This window comes from Bos mutus, chromosome 27 (genome assembly GCF_027580195.1).
Source record: "Bos mutus isolate GX-2022 chromosome 27, NWIPB_WYAK_1.1, whole genome shotgun sequence".
In the NCBI taxonomy this organism is placed as follows: domain Eukaryota; kingdom Metazoa; phylum Chordata; class Mammalia; order Artiodactyla; family Bovidae; genus Bos; species Bos mutus.
Genome location: NC_091643.1, coordinates 19,960,775 through 19,980,516, shown reverse-complemented (window position 1 = coordinate 19,980,516; position 19,742 = coordinate 19,960,775). Strand labels below are relative to the sequence as shown.

At 34.7% G+C, this 19,742-nt stretch overlaps 1 protein-coding gene across 2 annotated transcripts in view; it reads left to right on the top strand.

The window, feature by feature from the left end:
- Positions 1 to 19,742, top strand: part of TNKS (tankyrase) — a 157,025-nt gene that overhangs the window by 67,841 nt on the left and 69,442 nt on the right. For both annotated transcript variants that reach the window (XM_070364361.1, XM_005907917.3), the window contains exons 4-5: positions 12,888 to 12,924; positions 13,686 to 13,761. In XM_070364361.1, coding sequence (XP_070220462.1) covers positions 12,888 to 12,924; positions 13,686 to 13,761 — 113 coding nt within the window. The remainder of the gene's footprint in view (positions 1 to 12,887; positions 12,925 to 13,685; positions 13,762 to 19,742) is intronic.

Here is a 19,742-nt window from a genome sequence, read left to right as displayed (position 1 = left end):
TTTTTTCAACATGCCCTTAATTCCCTATGCCATTAATTCACTATTTCCCTATGAACTTGCTGCCATAATTAGTCCATTGTTGAATCCCTTAAATAGTTAGGAATAGTCCCCTATTTTTTAAGCCAAATACAATACCTTCTTTTTTGGAGCCAAATTGTATATGGCTAAGCATTTTTCTTTTTGAGAACCTCCTCTGAAATACCGACAAGAGTAGACAGGACCCTTTGTATAACTGTAACCAACACCTCTACCACCTTGTCTTTTTATCGTGTAAGCCAAATAGTTGCCTTCCTTCCTTTTTCTTTTTTAATTCTGCTGATACAACATGAGTTTCCACGTGGTTTTCTGTAAATTTGTCACGTTGATTCATTGAGTTTCCTGTCAAATCAGCTCCAGAGTAGTGAATCCAGGCTACTCTTAAGCCAGTTTTTAGTCTTTCTTGACTTACGTATTTGAAGAGTTGCATGTGTTTCGTTTTTTTTTTTTTTTACTCTAATATCAGGACACTGCATTTATCCTCCTCATTCTTTTGTTCTTTTTGTAATGTTCGCCATCAGTTGCCATTATTCTGTATCCTGAGTTCAGGTTCTTCAAGACCAGATATTGTTCCTCCATGTTATCTGGATAACCAGCTTTTTTTTTTTTTTTTTCAAATTTCCTTTTCTCTTAAGTTAGTCAGCAGGAAGAAATGATGAATTTACCAAGTCCTTTGGTCTTTTGCCCAGGACTTTCATAGTCACTGGAAATTGTCTATATTTCTTTTGTTAAAGTTATTCATCTCTACAAGATTCAGTAAAAGTGGTTAGTGGAGTACGATACACTTTCTAAACACACTCTCAGTCACTTCTTGGCATGTACATTTGAATGAGGTAACCTTCTAAAAAGCTTGTGCTGTCCCTATGAGTCATCGTTAACCATACTGGTCCCTTTCTCTAAATGCTGTAGCATATTGCAAGGACTCTTCTGTGCTTAATACCTGTGGATTGTCATCAATTATCACGTACATCTTTAAAAGCCTTAGTTGCCTATTAAGACAACCTTGTTTTTGCATTATGCTGCTCATTAATGTTCAGTGCTTCTTATGTATTACTCATCTCTTGAGTTTCTAGCCTTCTCATCAACTTTATTGTTAGATTCTTTTCTCCTCCCAGCTTCATTCCTACCTCTGTTTTTACTACTTTCCTCTTTCACGGCTCCTTCTTCCATTTCCCTTTCCCTATTCTCTCTCCCGCCCATCACTCCCCTCTTACCAAAGAAATGTCCAGGAGTCGTGCTCTGAACCAAGAGAGCTTATACCCAGGAGAGCCCTTCTTAGATCACTCAAAGAGAAGGTGCTCCCCCATAGTGAGTGTCTACTCAGTTTTGTAACCTTCCAGCTCAGGGAAGTTTTAGATCCACACTCTGCCGGGCTGTAGCTACTGGCCACGGATGGCTATTGGACACGTAAATGGGTCTAGTGCCACATGTTGAAATGATAATATTCTAGATATACTGGATAAAATAAAATATTAAAATTAGTATCCTCTGGTTACCTTTTTTTCAATGTGGCTACTGGAAAACTTTAAATTACATATGTGCTTTGAATTATATTCCTACTAGACAGCAATTTTTAGACACTCTAAATTAAAAGGAAATACATAAAGAGATTCATTAGCACAAAGAAAAAAAGGAAAATGAATTATACATGAACAAATAATAAAATGTATGCATTCTGGAGCCATTTTGGATCGGCACATGTCAGTATGCCTGGAGGGCTTTGATACATTATTGCACAGACTGGTGGAGGTTGAACATAATCAGCCCTGATTTGTCAAGAAAGGTTAAATTATGTTTGGAATAATCCATTTTTGAATGCATAGAAGTGTTTAATATGTTTCAGAAAGAAATTCCCTCAAGAGCAGAGGAATTAAAATGCTAAATTAGCAGTTATGTTGAAAACTTGGCTATCTAGAGCGTTTTAGTCCTTGAGTTTTCCAAGAGAATTAATTTTTATGGCTGCAGCTTTTTAATAAGGCTAAGTGATAATTTTTATGTGAGGGTAGTTGATAAATTTACGGGAGCAGAATAAGCCCCTAAAAGAGTAAAAGTACCAAAATATCAAAACCACTTTTTCTTCAGCAATGTTTCTTAATATTTGATAGGAAGTGTTATATTTATATTAAAATAATTTCAAAAAGAATTTATTTTTGTTGTTTAAAATTAGTACACGAATTTGATCTTTTCATTGAAGAAGCTTTGGTATTTAATACCTGCAATCTCTGTCTTTGTTCATTTACATTTAGAAATGATAGTAAATGTTTCTCAAAGGCAAATTCTACAGTAAAGTTGTGGATAATACAAAACCAAAACCTAATCATGGAAAAACAAATTAATGTTTTGAGCATCATGGAAGGGTTGTATGCATGAAGTAATATTATATCACAGGTTAATCTAAGCAGCTTTCTAAACAAGGAAGCTCTGAATAACCATCTGCTGAAAAGATAGTAAAATTACATAAATCTAGTTTCTGCTAAGAAATTCATAATAGCACACACAGAAGACATGGAATGTTGACACAGATTTCATTATTATCGATGTCAGTTCAGTTCAGTCGCTCAGTCATGTCCGACTCTTTGCAACCCCATGAACCACAGCACGCCAGGCCTCCCTGTCCATCTCCACCTCCCGTAGTCCACACAGACCCATGTCCATCGAGTCAGTGATGCCATCCAACCATCTCATCCTCTGTCGTCCCCTTCTCCTCCTGCCCTCAATCCCTCCCAGCATCAGGGTCTTTTCAAATGAGTCACCTCTTCCCATCAGGTGGCCAAAATATTGGAGTTTCAGCTTCAACATCAGTCCTTCCAATAAATTGTCTTATATATGTTTCTGATAGAAATGTCGCTGCCCTGTTTTGCTAAGTGTTTACAATAAAAAAGAACTGACAATAGACAATAAAACTGATACTAAGGGGTCGAGTTAATATATTCCAGATGAGAAAATCAAAATGTACAGTTGCCATGTGGTTTCTTGCCCTGTTACATAGTAGAATGTATCCCAGTAAGATAGTAATTGTAAGATTATCTGAAATTGAACATCTACTTCTATTTCTTGGGTTTGCTACTTCAAATAAAGATGTTTTTTCTGATTTACATTTTGGAAAACTTGAAGCAATTTCCCAAAATAAAATGCTGTGAAATAATTTTCCCCAAAAATTGCAAATATATTCTCATTTCCTCAACTTTAAAATCTTTCCTCCATATTTTTCTGAAATAATAAGCATCCTTATATATCTCCTCAGTTGAACAAAATAAGAAAAAGTAGATAAAAGTATTCAAACAAAATCAAAATCAGTAGTTACAATGATAGTACACTGCCCCATTACACTAACCTTAGAATAAGGAAATGAAAATGATTAAGTAAATTAAGTGAATGTGCAACTGTGTTAAATTTTTTTTAAGCTAATATTATGCTCAGGAAAGGAGCAAACTGGCCTTCCAGATATTATACCTCAATAGCTCTCGTATAGTTGTCCTTTTTTTTCTAAAACTATTTCTCATGGAGAACATTTTCTTTAATATACCTGAAACACCTCCTAACTGAACTATGAACTCTCAGCGTCTGTCTCGGAATAGACTGTGCAAGAATCAAAGACAAATTAAGTTTTGACAATTAAATTAATAATTAAATATGCTATTAATGGCTATATTATTTAAATAGATTGTTCTGATTTTATGGACATTTCTGAGCCTGTGATTATATAGCCGTTAAGTAGAAGCTGAATTAACATGCTGCTGCTACTATGATCATGTTCAGAAAGATTATTGGATGAAGTATTAGTCTAAGATTGAGAAGTAAATATTTTAAAATTTGCTGCTGATTTATAGCTATGTTAGATCATATCCCTTAGTCACACATAAGACCAGCACATGAAATATAAACTCTGCTGCACTGTGATCCATTCAGTACCTTGTCTGTGCTTGACTCTTTCCATTCTCACTGTCACCGTTTATGTACATTTCCTCTCACCATCCTTCTACAATAGTCCTGTAACTAATCTCCAGTGTCTCCAGGTCCTGATTCATCGAGCTACCAGGTTAAGTTAAGTTTTAATTAGTTTACTCCCCTGCTTAAAAAAAAAAAAAGAGTGACTCCCTGTTCCTATTCCTTATAAAATCATGTTCAACTCTACAAGCTAACATTCAGGATCTTTTATAATATAGAATAAATTTACTTTTAAATTATTATTCAATGCTCCCCATTCCACTTCATCTTCCCAACATACACTCTAAATTTGACATTAGTCACTTTCTCCAAATATGTATTCCATTTTCCTGCACTTCTTTCCTCATACTGATAATTATCTAAATTCCAGTCCATCTCCACATGTTAAAATCTTGCCCAAAACTGTGTGGCCAAGGTTCTGTGTGTCTTCATGAAATCAGCCCATATTATTCCAATTAAAAATACTGTCAAAGGACATAGATTCTAGTCTGAGCTTTGCCACTACATAGTTTTAGAATATTAGGCAAATTATTTGTTTATTCTGGGTCTTAACTGAGTCATATATAAAATAAGGATATCAAACTAATTTATCTTGCCAAGCCTGCCTTAAGATTATATTTAGAATCAACAAGTCTAAGTCAAAGATCCTTTTTTTTAACAGTAGTTCTTAACCTGTAATAACTTCACAGACTTAGGCGAAATTCTGTGAAAACTCTAAAACTGGAGGCAAAAGTTTATCTTACAGTATGCAAAGGATTTTCTCCCTAGGGAGAGGGTCTAAAGCTACTTTCATTAGCTTCTTAAAATGGTTCATGATGCCCAAAAGGTTAGGATCTATCATTTCCCTGATCTAAATCTTTTATTAACAGACACACTCAAGGGCTCCGTCCCTCTCTCACTGTCAATGGTAAATACCTAAAAGTTTTAAGAACATAGTGCTTAGGTCAGTTATCTTCTATTAGAGGTCCTCAGCCCCTTTGCCTTAACATACCTGACAGCTGTGCGCACATGTGGTGCGCCTCCGTCAGCAGCAGTAGTGCACTGCAGCGTGCTGAATAAGTTCTTCATCATTTACCCTGTGGACCTGACGCCACGTCCTACAGGCTTGGCACCATCCCTCGCACACTAGCTCCAATTCCATCACTGACGTCCTACTAATTCCAAGGTTCAAGACGTGATTCAGTAGTAGTAGCTGTAGTATACTTGGCATGTTATAGATAGTAAATATTTGTTAAATGAATAAATGCATTTGTTCAAAGGAGAGCTAATAAATGAATGGTATTTTTAAAAAGAGAGTTTGCATAAGAAAGATTATGCCCAGGATAAAATACCATTACTCAGGTTGCACTAAGGTTAATTAACTCTAACTGTGAATAAGAGATTTAGTGATACTTGAGGGAAATATAAGAAAGAAAAGTAAGTTAAGCATGTGCAGCTTAAAGAAGTAAATTGTAATTGCTGCTTCCTGAAAAGACCAAAATTGCAAAGTTATTGTGTCTTTCAGAGACTTTGTTAACAGGACAAAATATACAAAGAATAAAATACAGTCATACACAATAATTACAATGAAGGCAGGATAGTTCTTATATCATTCATGCAGTAATCACTTGTACTTCTGTGTTAACTTTAGTTTCCTTAATTTTTTATATCTAATGTAAGAGGGCAGCGGTCTGACAATCCCAAATAGGTATCTCTCCAAACTCCAGGCCCTCAGTAGGCTGATGCATTGAGAGGCCAACCATCATGATAAGAGCAAGGACTGCAGAAAGGTAATTTTCTTTCCACAGATAACAATTTGATACCTATAAATCAAAATATGCTTTGTACATGTCTTCTTATAGCTCTCAGTTCACAGGTACTGCATACAAAACAGTCCTTGAGTGAAGAGGTCAATTTTATTAATATATATTCTTCCTATTTAAAAAAATACAAAAGTTAGAACAAGTGAGCTATAAAGAACTAAAAGCTGTGCACTTAGCTCAGTTTAGGTGAATTCTCCTCAGAAAAAGGCAAGAATGTGATTTCTAGCTGTGAGGTGGGATTTCTAGCAGTACTGTCATATTTCTCATTAGTCAACTTCTTCTCTTTTGTTCTTTTTCCTTTCTATAGATGGCATGTTTATATTCCAGAATTAAGAATTTTTCAGATTTTAAAAAAGATGTGACTTGGCAGTTTCTTATAAAGTTTAACATTTACTGTACATTTTAGCAGCCCCACACTTTTAAGTATTTACTCAGGGGAAATGATGACATTGGTCCATACAAAATCCTGCCTGAATTTTTAGTAGCTTTATTCATGATCACCAAAAGCTGGCAACAACCCTTATATCTATCAGCCAGTGAATGGATAAGCAAATTCAGGTGCATTCATATAATGTAATGCTACATAATCAAAATGGTCAAATATTGATACGTCCTTTTCCAGGGGACCGTCCTGACCCAGGGATCCGACCCACATCTCTCTGTCTCCTACATTGGCAGGAGAGTTCTTTACCACCTGAGCCACCGGGGAAGCCCTGTTTTTGGCCAGTGTGTGTTTGTAGTTATGTCCCAAATTTTAATACTTAGATTTTTTTTTTTTAAGTGACTAGACCATCACCACCAAATATATTTATTATTGCAGAGTAAATATAAATTTATTGGCATTAACAAAAGGGTTTAGTATAGTGGTTAGCTATAAGAGGTACCCAGAAGGCATTGACAAGTTAGAAAAGTCAATCCAGCAAAGTACATTAAAGATATCTCATGACCTGCTGCTGCTGCTAAGTTGCTTCAGTCGTGTCCGACTCTGTGCGACCCCAGAGACGGCAGCCCACCAGGCTCCCCCGTCCCTGGGATTCTCCAGGCAAGAACACTGGAGTGGGTTGCCATTTCCTTCTCCAATGCATGAAAGTGAAAAGTGAAAGTGAAGTCGCTCAGTCATATCCGACTCTTAGCGACCCCATGGACTGCAGACTACCAGGCTGCTCAGTCCATGGGATTTTCTAGGCAAGAGTACTGGAGTGGGTTGCCATTGCCTTCTCCAATACTTAGATTTTTAACTAACAGAAAAAATTAGTGAAAAATCTTGAGTTACATTCCAAATACAGTTGACAGTAGCCTGCCAGCTTGCTCTGTCCATGGGATTTTCCAGGCAAGAATACTGGAATGGGTTCCCATTTCCTTCTGCAGGGGATCTCCCCAATCCAGGGATCAAACCTGGGTCTCCCGCACTGCCGGCAGATTCTTTACTGTCTGAGCTACCAAGGAAGCAGATACAATTGACAGAATGTCAGAAACAGGTATAAATTATTTGAAACCCTGCTTGTTGTTTATTGGCTAAGTCGTGCTCTACACTTTTGCGATCCTGTAGACTGTAGCCCACAAAGCTCCTCTGTCCATGGGATTCTCCAGTCAAAAATGCTGGAGTGGGTTGCCATTTCCTTCTTCATTGAAAAACCCTGCTAAATGTCCATAAATGGGATATGTATCTAAGTTACTGGGGCTAAGTGAAGACACATTACTGCATACAAAGAAACTTGTTGTTAACAATCATCTATTGACTGCATTATTTTCTTTTTTTGTAGAACCTTTGTTACGGATGTAATATTGTGGTAATGTTTAAGGACATTTTTTTGTTAACATATATAATTGTTGTCATAAATATTATGATATAAGATAGTATAGTTGTATTTGGGAGGGGGGAGCTTTTATCTTTGAAAATTGATTTCAGCTGCCCTGCAGGGATTGGGACATCTCCATTTTCCTAAAAAACTGGAAAATTTTGTTCCAGCTGTACTGTTTGGACAGCACAGCTTCAAGTTTATGTTGCACAAGTTGACTGTTAGCTAATTAGAAAGGTCAGAGTTGTAGAAGACAAAAGATAGAAAGGATCTCCACCAGGAAAATACTCTGTTGACACCTAAAATTTTAAAGCCCCCAATTTTCCCATGTTTAGCACAGATATGGAGTGTTTAATTTGATCACGATTTTAGACTTAGCCAATGTATGGACTTTGAAACCAGAATCAGAATGAGCAGGAAGATTGATAGGGTTCAGAAATAGGAAGTAGGCATTGAGAACTTTTAATACTTTGGTACTTTTTTCTCCAAAAAATTGTCCTGAAAATGTTCATGAAAAATTTCAGACAGAGAAATAATAAATTCAATTAACAAGTAATTGAAATAAATAATTCAAAAAATAATTTCAGAGAGAAAAGTCAAGTCATTCCTAGGATCGTGTTTCTGTATGGTAGATATCAAACACCTAGCTTAACACCTTGAGATTAGATTATTTCCTGGTGCTTCAGTGAAATTCCTTCCACAGCTACATAACTGTTTTTACATTTTCAAATCTATTAGTGAAAACACAATGGATTATGTCACCTAAAGTGATATTTTATTTCCCCATATTGGCTGTCAGTTTAGTTACAAGAATCAGTTCATCTCTTGTATTTGTCGGCACTTTAATGAGAAAATACCTATATGAGAATGATCAATTCATGGTTTTGGCACTCAGCAACCTGAGTCCCTAAACTTGTTAATTGAGATTCTTGAAGTCTTTACATACCTCTTCTCTTGAGAAACCTAAAGCATGAGAAATTAATGCATGCTATGGGAAATGCAAAATGCATTGATCATTTTAATAGACCTGGAATACATTTCCTCCATTCCTATTCCTTTGGTCCAAAATATTAAACTAGAATGTAAAATTGACATACCTATTTTTGGGTGGGGGGGCCCATGTTTACAAGCTCATGTGAAAGTTCACTGCTTTAAAGTAGTTTTGATGGAAATATTTGGCTTGTGTTATATAAATATGTTTGGCCTATTTAAAGCTAGCTGTTGTCATTGTTCTTAAAACTATTTTATTGCTATTACTGTTTTGTTACTCTTTTCTTTTGTTTCCGTCACTTCTTCCAAAACTCAGATTTGGTTAGTTTCTGCTCACATTATAGCATTTTTCAGGGCTTGACAGATAGTGAATAATACTCAGTGAAACCTTAGACAGTTCATTTAATTGCCTTGGCATCAGTTTCATTAACTGTAAATGAATATGTTGATGATCACTTAGGACAGCAATTCTGAAATTGGGGATGAGGTGACAAGAGAAAGGTGACTTTCAAATTACATCCCCTCTCATTGCATATAACAAAAGATGTTACTGATAGGCATGCATTATGTGTGGTTTCAAAGTAGAGAAAAGAAAGGTCACAATTCTTTTTTAGTCCTTTATTGCTTCTAGAATTTATGACTCTGTGTTCATAATCTTTCCATATTGTTCCACCTCAACAAAAGCAAATGACTCATTTTTAGAAAACTTAGTCTGCTTTGAATCCTGTCAGTTGCCGAAGAAAGGGACAAAAACACTTTAAGATGTTGAAATTAAGATAAGTCATTAATTATGACTTCTGTTTATTGATTCAGTTTTTCTTCATTTTTATTCACAAAGTAATTTTGCCTTCACAGTAAGTGAAAGAGAAGTTGTTTCTAACTACCTCAGAGAAATACAAAGGGGGGTTTTACTTTTATCCTTTATTTTTTAACTTTCATTTTTAACCTTTCTGACAGCATACTCTTTTTAACACAGTAACTCATATCCCTGCCCCCACTGTGTATGTCTGTGTCTGTGCGTGTGTGTATTTATATTTCTATGCATCCTGTCAATACTTAAACTAATAAACCATTTTTACTAATAAAAACAGTTCAGACTTTGGAAAGTAAACTTTGTGGCTTGCTTTTTTTTTTTTATCCCACTTATTTTACTCTAATAAAAAAAAATTTTTTTTTAAGCCATCTATTTTATCCTTTCCTGAATGCTATTATCTTGACTATAATGGCCTGGTTTCCTTTCTGGCTGATCTATTGCTAGCCTTTATCTGGATGTGATTAAAGAATATAAATGCTCCATAAAGCACCAGAATCTCAGCCAGAATATTTTCAGATTTGCAGCTAAAATGAAATAGAACAAGGGGTTTAGCTGTTAAGGAGCTCAGATTTGTTGTCAGAGTATGTGAGGGACTCTAAATTCATTATGCTAGTTGTTCCTGCAGTGTAGCATTTGAAAAATAGCTTCCACTGTTTATGGATTGTGGTCCTCGGGCACCAGATAGTGGATGTTGGAATGTATTGCAGAAAAGCTGATTAAAGTGCTAGGATCTCTAACTGTGAGTAGAAAGTCATTTGTAATAACTGAGTCTGACACCTTTGGGTGTACTTATATGTTTCCTTTTGAAAGCTTTGGTTTATTATCAGTTTAACCATGAGGGAATAACTTTTTTCCCCCCGCCAATAAAAGTGCCTTTTGGAGAAAAAATCAATAGGCTATACTAGATGAGAAGTTTATGTAAGAGGATTGATTTGAACTTTGAAGATCCCAAATTCTATGTGATTTTATTTCTTAGGTTATTGGAGTCATGCTTCACTGTGACTTTAATTTTAATAGTAGCTGCTTTCAGTTCTCAATTTCAGATTACTGTATCTCAGGAAATGTATAACTTACTCCAAAATATAAACTATGCCAGAATTTATTGTTTTCACCTCCCATTACCCCCACTTTGGGCCACTTTACTCTCCAACAAAAAGTTCACTGGCGTGGAATATGGGAAGACTTTACTTTTACAAATCTTTACATGTACTTTGCATTCTCCTTGTTGAACTATTTCAGTATTTTCTCATTGTTTTCAAAATAAAGTTCAAACTTCTTAGAGTGCCATTCTTGTGATCTTTGTGTTTCTTCTCTGCCTAGTTTTTACTCAGTCCCCTGTAAAATGTCCTTTTTTTGAGGTTTAAAGTGGCCATTTCCTCTCTTGTTTCTTTTCCTTTGGTTGCTTCCTTCTCCCCCACCTTTCATCGGAGTATCACCTGTTCTTACTTTAAAAACCCTGCACAAGTTTTCCCTCTTCCGGGAAACATTCCTTGGACTACAATTAGCCTGCTTCTTATTTATCCCATTAGACTAGCCTTTAAACTCTTTATAGCACTCTGTAACACTCATTTCCTACTCTCATCATTGGTTTACTTGTTTGTCTTGTTTAATAGACTCTTATTTCTTGAGTTCAGAAATGATAATGTCTTTTCAGTTTTGAATCTGGCCTATAGGCCTTTCAAATAAATGTTTTTTGACTAAATGAGTGACTTTTATAGATAATTCCATAATTTCACTTACTTTGCTCTTGATTCTTAAGGCATTTTGAGGGTATGGGTCGAACCATTTTCTCAGAAGGATCTTAAATTGACTCACTCACTTCCATATTGCCACCTAAAATATTTAATAAGGGTAGAATTTTGTCTTTGGAAAGATAAGAACCTTATTTGCTAGGGGATTATAATATAAATTTCAAACTGTTGATCAGCTGAAGAATCTGGGATATAATATATGGAAATTGGAAATGCAAACTCTTATCGTGAAGCAAGCATTCTAGCTTATTCACATATATTGTTGAACCCATGACTTCATTGGTATATAAAATTCCTTTAGGAGAGAATAGACATTTAACAACTTTTTCCTGGTTTGAAAATTACTGCTTACAGTTCCTAGATTTTAATAAAATCTTAACCCAAGAATCAAGAGAAATGTTTAAACTAAAAAAATATTTGCTAATGAAGGGTTATAGAATTTAAACATATGCTTAATGGTCCTGAGATGGCCTTAAAATATTTCTATCAGTCTTCCACATTCTGTAGCAGAGCAAACAAAATGCAAAAAAATTCATGTTTATAAGTGATAAGATTTTTAAAAGTAATTTAAGCTTATTTCTTAATAGAGTTATAACATCTTAATCTAAAATTTTATTTCTTATACATATATATATGTATACACACTTAACATTTGCCTTCATATAACTATTTGCTTAGACATTTTATGTAATTATTTCTTTAATGATATAGAAAACTGAGTCAGCATATTATAGCTGAATCATGGTCCTAGCTGTTCTTTTTATTCATTCAGTGAACAAACTCTATATTATTAAAATTCCTTGTCCTTCAATTGTGCTGGCAAAGACTTGCTTTTTAGTTCTTGAATGCCCTAAGAAATTTGTGTTGAAAATTCTAAAGTATATACCTATTTTCAGTCTTTGGTGTGTTAAGCAATAGAATGGAAAAATATTATCCATATCTTAATAGATGAATGTCTGCTCATTCTCAGAGACCCTAGGCTTTTTTTAAAAAAATATTTTTAATATTTATTGTTTTTAAAATTTGATATTGAATTTGCATAAAGTGTAGATTGCAGCATGCTAGAATATTATTGTCATTTAAGAACATATTCATGGGTTTTTAGAGCACTGCCTCCAAGGGGTTCACAGCATTTGGTACGTAGTTCACGTATTTCTAGTCTACAGACTCACCCTATTGAGGCAAAGGCTTCATGATCCTGATTTTTTTTTTTCTACTGCTATAAAGCTCAGCAATGGTAATTAATGGTTGTGTGGGGTTTTTTTTTTTTTTTTTTTTTGGGAAAAAACTTTCCGTGTCATTAAAATAAAATTGAGGATTTTTGAAGACTAGTAATTTGTACCTTTAAACAGCCACATTATTTTGCTTTTGTCTCAGAATGTATTATGCCTCACAAGTATACTGTGACAGTCTGAATAGAAAAGGGGGGAGGGGACATTGTCTTCAACTGGCATGCTGTTATCAGAGGGAATGTGTTTCTGGACACGGGATTTAGCATTCATTGGTCGTCTGAAGAAAGCTATTTCATCTGAGGATTGGACAAGAAGCTGCGTCAATTTGCTGCCCGTCTCCAAGGCACTGGTGATGCTGCCTTCACAAGCTGGCTAACGTCACGGCTCCATCACCCAGCGGGGTGTGGACTCTCTTTTTCTGTTCTTCTCTATTTAATTCTCTATTTGCTGCCTACTGCATTTCTTAATCTGTCTTCTGCCAAATGCTAACAGCATGATATTTTGCAATCATCTAGGTGAATACAAGAAAGACGAACTCCTAGAAGCTGCTAGGTAAGTGATTCCATTCGTTTTAAGTGAGTATCAGGCATTTAAGGGAGAAAAGGGGGAGGGCAGGTAGAGGTCTATAAAAATTAAAGCATGTTATTGTCTTGCTTGGATTTTATGCGATAATGTGGATAAGACCTTATACTAAATCTTTGTATACTTTATTTTGCATGGTTAGTGTATTAAATGAGACTGTCTTTCAATATGGTGATGATTATAAGGTTAATTTATTTGGAACATTTCTTAAGGTACCTGCAAACCGAGTTGCCCAGCTCTTCGGTTCATATTCTTGAAGTATTTAAATAACTATATCTGTATTTCTCTCTAGAAATTTTTCTAGCCAAGCTTGAATGAGGGGCATAAAGTAAATGTTAAAATTCTCATCCATTTTCTTTTGTTCTTGTTCATTTATAATTTAATTGATTAGCTTTTTACAACATTTTGTATGTTTAACTCCAGTGTTTTAGATCACTTATCAGACTAAAGTTTGTTTGTAATTAAGAACATGACTTTATGCAGATAAATAAAGCAAATAATAATGTAGAAAGCTCCCTTATCTAAGATATACCACTATATGATGATTAACAGAAATTAATTAGGAATATATTGATTGAATTGAATTAAGTGTAGCAAAAGACATTCATTCAGAACCATATAAAAGAAATCAAAGAAGTCATATGATTTTCCATTCTGTTGTGAAAAATATCCATAAATATTCATAAGAAGCACTATAATTTTATAGGAATTGACTTCCTACCTTTTTGTAGGAGTGGTAATGAAGAAAAACTAATGGCTTTACTGACTCCTCTAAATGTGAATTGCCATGCAAGTGATGGGCGAAAGGTAAGTCATTTCAGATGTAGTATTCCCCTTCAGTGATTCTTTTTTGCTTTGCCGTTAAAATTTTTGAAGTTGGCATATATATGTGTGTGTGTATACATATATATACACATACATATATATATGGCTGCATTTCACTGGCATCTTTTTGCTGTAAATGAAATGCTGTCGTATCTGTTATTGGCAGTTGTGACATATTCATAGAGCTGGTGAAGCAAGGATTTTAAGCCCTTTCTCTTAAATGTCAGACACTGAAAGTTATTTGTTAAATGGAACTGCAGCTTTTTCGGTGATTATGATTATAACAACATATATTATTTTCTGTGTGTGATTATGAAAATTAAAAATTTTTGTTTATGTCCTAATTACCCATCTTTGTTAGGATATATGTATTTTTTGTTTCTTTCTGGCAGAGGAAAATTTGTTTGCTAGATAACCAATACTTTTTCAAGCTGAGAAAATGCAAATGATTTTTCAGGTCTGTTGTAACAGCCCTGCCTTTTTTTCCCCCCATTGGCTAAGTTTTCGTCATTATATATTGAAAGAAAGTAGATTAGAGCAGTGAAAAATATCTATATTAATACACACTTATCATAAGGTAATATATGAAATGTGCAGTTGGTATCTTCATTCTCTGCTTAGTATTCTTGCTGAATTTAGACTGAAAATGTAACCCTTTATGTCCTTTGGTATTTAACTGCAAAGTTTTTCAGTGGTTTACCTAAAAATACTTTGTAGTATAAAGTCTTTTTTAAAATGATGATTAATTTTTTAATGTTAAACAGTAGCTTTTATATTTTTAAAACCTAAAACAATTTTAAAGTAATCTGTAGACACTGAAGAAAATTATCTTGTACCTAATATTTAAATAATTAACTGCTTTGGAATTATTTATATAAAAAATATGCTATGGATGGTATCAGAAAGATGGTACCCCCTTAGAAATAATGAGCTGTTTTGCATTTAAAAAAAACATTTTTCTCTGAGTGGTAATTTTGTAGATTAAAATTCTTCAGCTTTCCTTGGCACCTCCACACTGTTATCCCTATTCTAATGAAATTCATATAATAGTGGCATGAATTAAATCCTTCTGAATATATGTTGTTATTGAAGATGGCTTGAATATTATTTCACGTGGCCTAACATTTATCCATCTAACGTGTCTCCATTTATCTCTGAATAAATAAAGAGAGACTTCTGCTTTCTTGGAAAGTTAAACTATTTATAAATTAAACTATAAATTAGCAAAGATTTATTCAGTACTATGAGTGACTTTGGGGAGATGTTTTCAAATGATAACTGCTCATTTTCCCTTCAGTTTTGAAGTTATGTTGGAAATTTTAACTTTATTGAGTTACTTTGAGTTCCAGATTTTGTTTGTATCCTCCTAGTAGATAGGTGACTTTTATCACTACGCACAAAAAGGCCATCTTGTCTGTAAGTGCAGCTATATCTTTAGACAGAATTCTCTGAGAACCCAGTCTGCTTCAGTTTCTCACAGCCATTTTAATATTACAAAATTTATGTGAGATTACTGTAACAGGAGTCAGTTTCTATCCCAGCCTTATTTCTCCCTTCCTCACCCTTATACCTTGACAACCCCATTTCTGGCTCAGTAAATCATGATAATTAAGGAGCATGAACTCTGATAACTAACAGATTACCTCTTCTCTCTGCCTCAACCCTACACAAATAGGTAGAACTTCTTTATTTTTCCTTCTCCCCGAAGGAGGATACCCTTTCCTTATTCCTGTAGCTGAAACTAATATATTCCTCATTTAAATTCCTATGGTTCTTTTTCTGTATTACTCTGTGGCATTTACCACAGAGTTCTTGAATTGTAGTTATTCATACATATCTTTTTCTTCTACTCGTCTGTTAGCTCTCTTTTGTACTGGACCATGCCTGGCACTTTGCATGTAAGAAGCTTAGGCTATGAATATGTTCCCTGAAGAACATAATTTTATCCTTCGAGTGAAAAAAAAAACATCTGTACTCTTTGCCATGTAGGAATTTAACTCAGAAGTATATGAATGGGAAATTGTGTATTTTCTGTTATTATATATTATTACTAGTATTATTTTATTAATTTATTTTTGAGTAATTGTAACACAGAGGAGAATTATATATCGTAATAGGTAGAACATTTTAAATGTCTCAGGTATTATTATTATACTGAAGGTCTCGTAACATTATAAATAATGCAATAATTTTCCAAAATGTGCTTCTATACTTTTTTAGATTATCAATTTTCTCAAATTAGCTAGAAAAAGAAAATTAGACCTAAGCATTTATTGGGTTTTGGTGCTATGCATAAAACATAAAAAATCGTTCAATATTGTTCATCAATATGCAAAATGCAAATAAAATTTCATGATTAAAATTGAATAACGTGCATATTTAGATATTACCCTTATTTATGGCACAGAGCAGTTCTTATTAGATGTACCACTTTCACTGAAGCCAGAGAATGGTAGATAATCTAGGTGCTGAGGGAGGCTGGGAAAAGATCCTTTAGTTATGAAAATCTCTTTGTTTTTTTGCTGTTGATGTCAAGAGAATGTGTAAGCAAATCTAGCTGCTAAATTACAAGTCTAACTGATATATTCAGTGTTTTTCCAGGCCATTTAATTCATTTGTTTATCTAGAATTAAGGAAGTCCGATGGTACATTAACAAGAAGACACAGATGCTTTACATGTATAGTAAGGCATATGAAGTTTCATTTCTTGACTCCGCATTTTAGAGCACAATGCAGAATCGAATTCATTTTTAACAGGTTTTTAAATGACTGTCTTAATGCTTACCTGAATCTTTGGTTGGCTCTGGTTTTACTGTGATTCTTGGTTTGTAAATTTTAAAAGCCCATGGAAATGTCAGGTGGAGAAATTGCCAAGTTATATGTGGGGGTTTTAGACTTTAGTATTCCTTTTTCAAGTAGTATGTGGGCTTATACAATGACAGTGTAAATTTTAAAGTCTCCTAATTCTATACTGTGACTTGATGATTATCTAATTAGGTAATAATCTGAGTGGTTAAAATTTTTATTTCCGACAAACATTTGGTTTTCTAACCTGTAGAGTCTGAAAATAGTGAATAAGGTTTTAAGCAGTTTGTATTGTTATATTTTGTTTTATTTTACATGTGAATCAAAGCAGAGCTTGGCTCCTCTAAAAATTTCCAGTTGTTGTTTTCCCTAAAAAGCAAAGGCAAAAAAGTTTTTAGTAATGTTTTGTTTTAAAATGCTACTTTCATTTAATTATACGTGTATTCTAATGCTGGCCATTTTAGAAACATAGGGCATTGATATAGTTAGACATAGCATTCCAATTTCCTATTTTGAATTGTAGTGACCAGGTCCTTAAAACAGATTGCTTCTCTTCTATAATTCTTGTATTTTTGAACTTATATTTCTTGTCCTTTAATCTCCCTTTACAGCATTTTCTGTCAAGATCAGATGTTTTATTAGCAATTATCCAAATATTCTAGTCTTGTTTGATATGTAAATTTAAGATGGTGGTCATCTCGTTTTTCAATATTAATTTTTATAAGGATTTTACAATGCATGAAAATAAATATTTGAATACATCTCAAATTATTCCAACACTCAACCCTTTTCAGAATTCTTTTAGGTCTCTTTGTGTCCCTTCCCTGATTGCCTTTATCCCCTTCCAAAATAAATGTCCTAAATTTATCCCCTCCTTATAACAAGGAATAGATTGGAGTTTGACGTTACTTTATGTATTCCGAAATATGTGTCTTTGCATGCATTTTCTGTGCCTACCATTTCTGTAACTTTACATCACTAAATATTGAAAGTAAGTAAAGTTTGGTTGGAATTTTTATTTTCATTATTTTCAGTGTAATTTCTGGTGGTTCCTCTCTGCTCCTTTTGTTCATTCAGTCAACACTCAGTACATACCGTGGATAGGTCACTATGCTAATGTCATGGGAGCTAACTGTATATTTAATAGTATTGGTTCAGTCGGAGTTCAAAATTGATAGAATGATTAAGATACTATCGTAGACATTGAAGCCAATGCCTAAAAATGTGATTCCTATGGCTGTGATACAGTTATACAATGTAGATTTGAGGTGAGGTTTTCTTTCCTAGCTCTTTTATTTTGAAGGCATTAGTATTTAGACACGTATGCTCTTCTGTAAGAAACCACAAATTTAGATGAAAGACAACTGGAGAAGCATGTTTTAAATTCAGAAAGATTACTGAAAGAGTTTCTTTAAATGTCACATTTCTACTGTGTAAATGTTTGCTTCCATAAAATAGTTAATAATGAATAAGACTCTGGAAATGGAGAAAGTAAGGTGTTTAAAAACTATTTTTTAATGGAGATCAATCAGAAATAAAGTAGAGTTTAGTACCATCCCTCGAAGATACCATAAAAAACTATGTGATAGAGTTGAAAGAGCAAATAGGCTTTGAGGCCAAACAGATGGATTCTTTTCTCTGCTTGTCTGCTTTCTAAGCGTGTGGCTATGGCACTGCAGCTTTCAGTGTATTCTTTACCAAATGGGGATAATGATTCCCGTTCCACAAGACCTTTGAGAGGATTAAATGAAATTATGTGATTAATATAACCCACAATAGAACCTCAGTAAATTAGATCCCCACTCCTTTGATACATTTTTTTAAAGCTTTTGAACATATTTAGAATGGACATATACATAGTTTTGGGGCTTCCCAGGTGACACAATGATAAAGAATCCACCTGCCATTGCAGGGGATGCAGGTTCAATGCCTGGGTTGAGAAGATCCTCTGGAGAAAGGAAATGGCAACCCACTCCAGTATTCTTGCCTGGGAAATCCCATGGACAGAGGAGCCTGGGGGGCTATAGTCCATGAGGTCACAAAGAATCGGAGATGATTGAGTGACTGAGCATGCACATACATACTTCTGAGTACTTTAACAGTCCCTAGTTCTCCAGTACTCTTTCCTGGAAAATCCCATGGGCAGAGGAGCCTGGTAGGCTGCAGACCATGGAGTGGCTAAGAGTCGGACACGACTGAGCGACTTCACTTTCACTTTTCACTTTCATGCATTGGAGAAGGAAATGGCAACCCACTCCAGTGTCCTTGCCTGGAGAATCCCAGGGACAGGGGAGCCTGTTGGGCTGCCATCTATGGGGTCGCACAGAGTCAGACACGACTGAAGTGACTTAACAGTAGCAGTAGCAGTTCTCCAGTTAAATTGTATATTATCCAAGCTCAGTCCCAGGTGGCATTTAGATAAAATGTAAGTTACCAGGTAATCTGTAACACATTCAGTTGAATTAATTGTCTTGAAACTTGGTCTTTGTTCCCTGCCCACCCCGTATCACATGTAATAAATAAATTTATTTTCACAGATTATAAATTGAGAAATGTGTTCATAAGACACATATGCCCATTTTAAGAATATCTTTATTAAAAATTAATATCTGGCTGAAAAATAATTCCATGATGTTCATCTGAATTCCATTTTAAGCACATCCAGTGAGGTACAAAGGATAAATAGGATTAGTGCAATGTTTTTTGTATTCATACTTAAATTTTAGGATTATATGAATTTGTCATATTCTCATACGGTATTCTTGGTGAACAGCTTTCTCCTTCAGTGTAAGTCTTCTCTAAATATCATGTTGGAATGGATATTAACAATCTTCACATTGTTACTTTGAAGATCCCTCAGTGAACAGGCCTCTCATTATTTATGATCTTGACTGGTCCTTTCCCATACAACCTGTGAACAACGACTGGGACTGCTTTGATGAATAAAGTTGAAGTGATGCTATGCCAGGTTTGGGACTAGCCCATGGAATTGGCCTGGTAGCTGCAGTTTCTTGCTCTTGGAATACTCTTTCTTGGAACCCAGATGCCACACCGTGAGGAAGCACAAGCAGCTGTGTGGAGAAGTTCACGTGGAAAACGGAGAACTGAGGCCTCTAGCCAAAACCCCCACCAAACTTGGTTAACCATCTGAATGACTC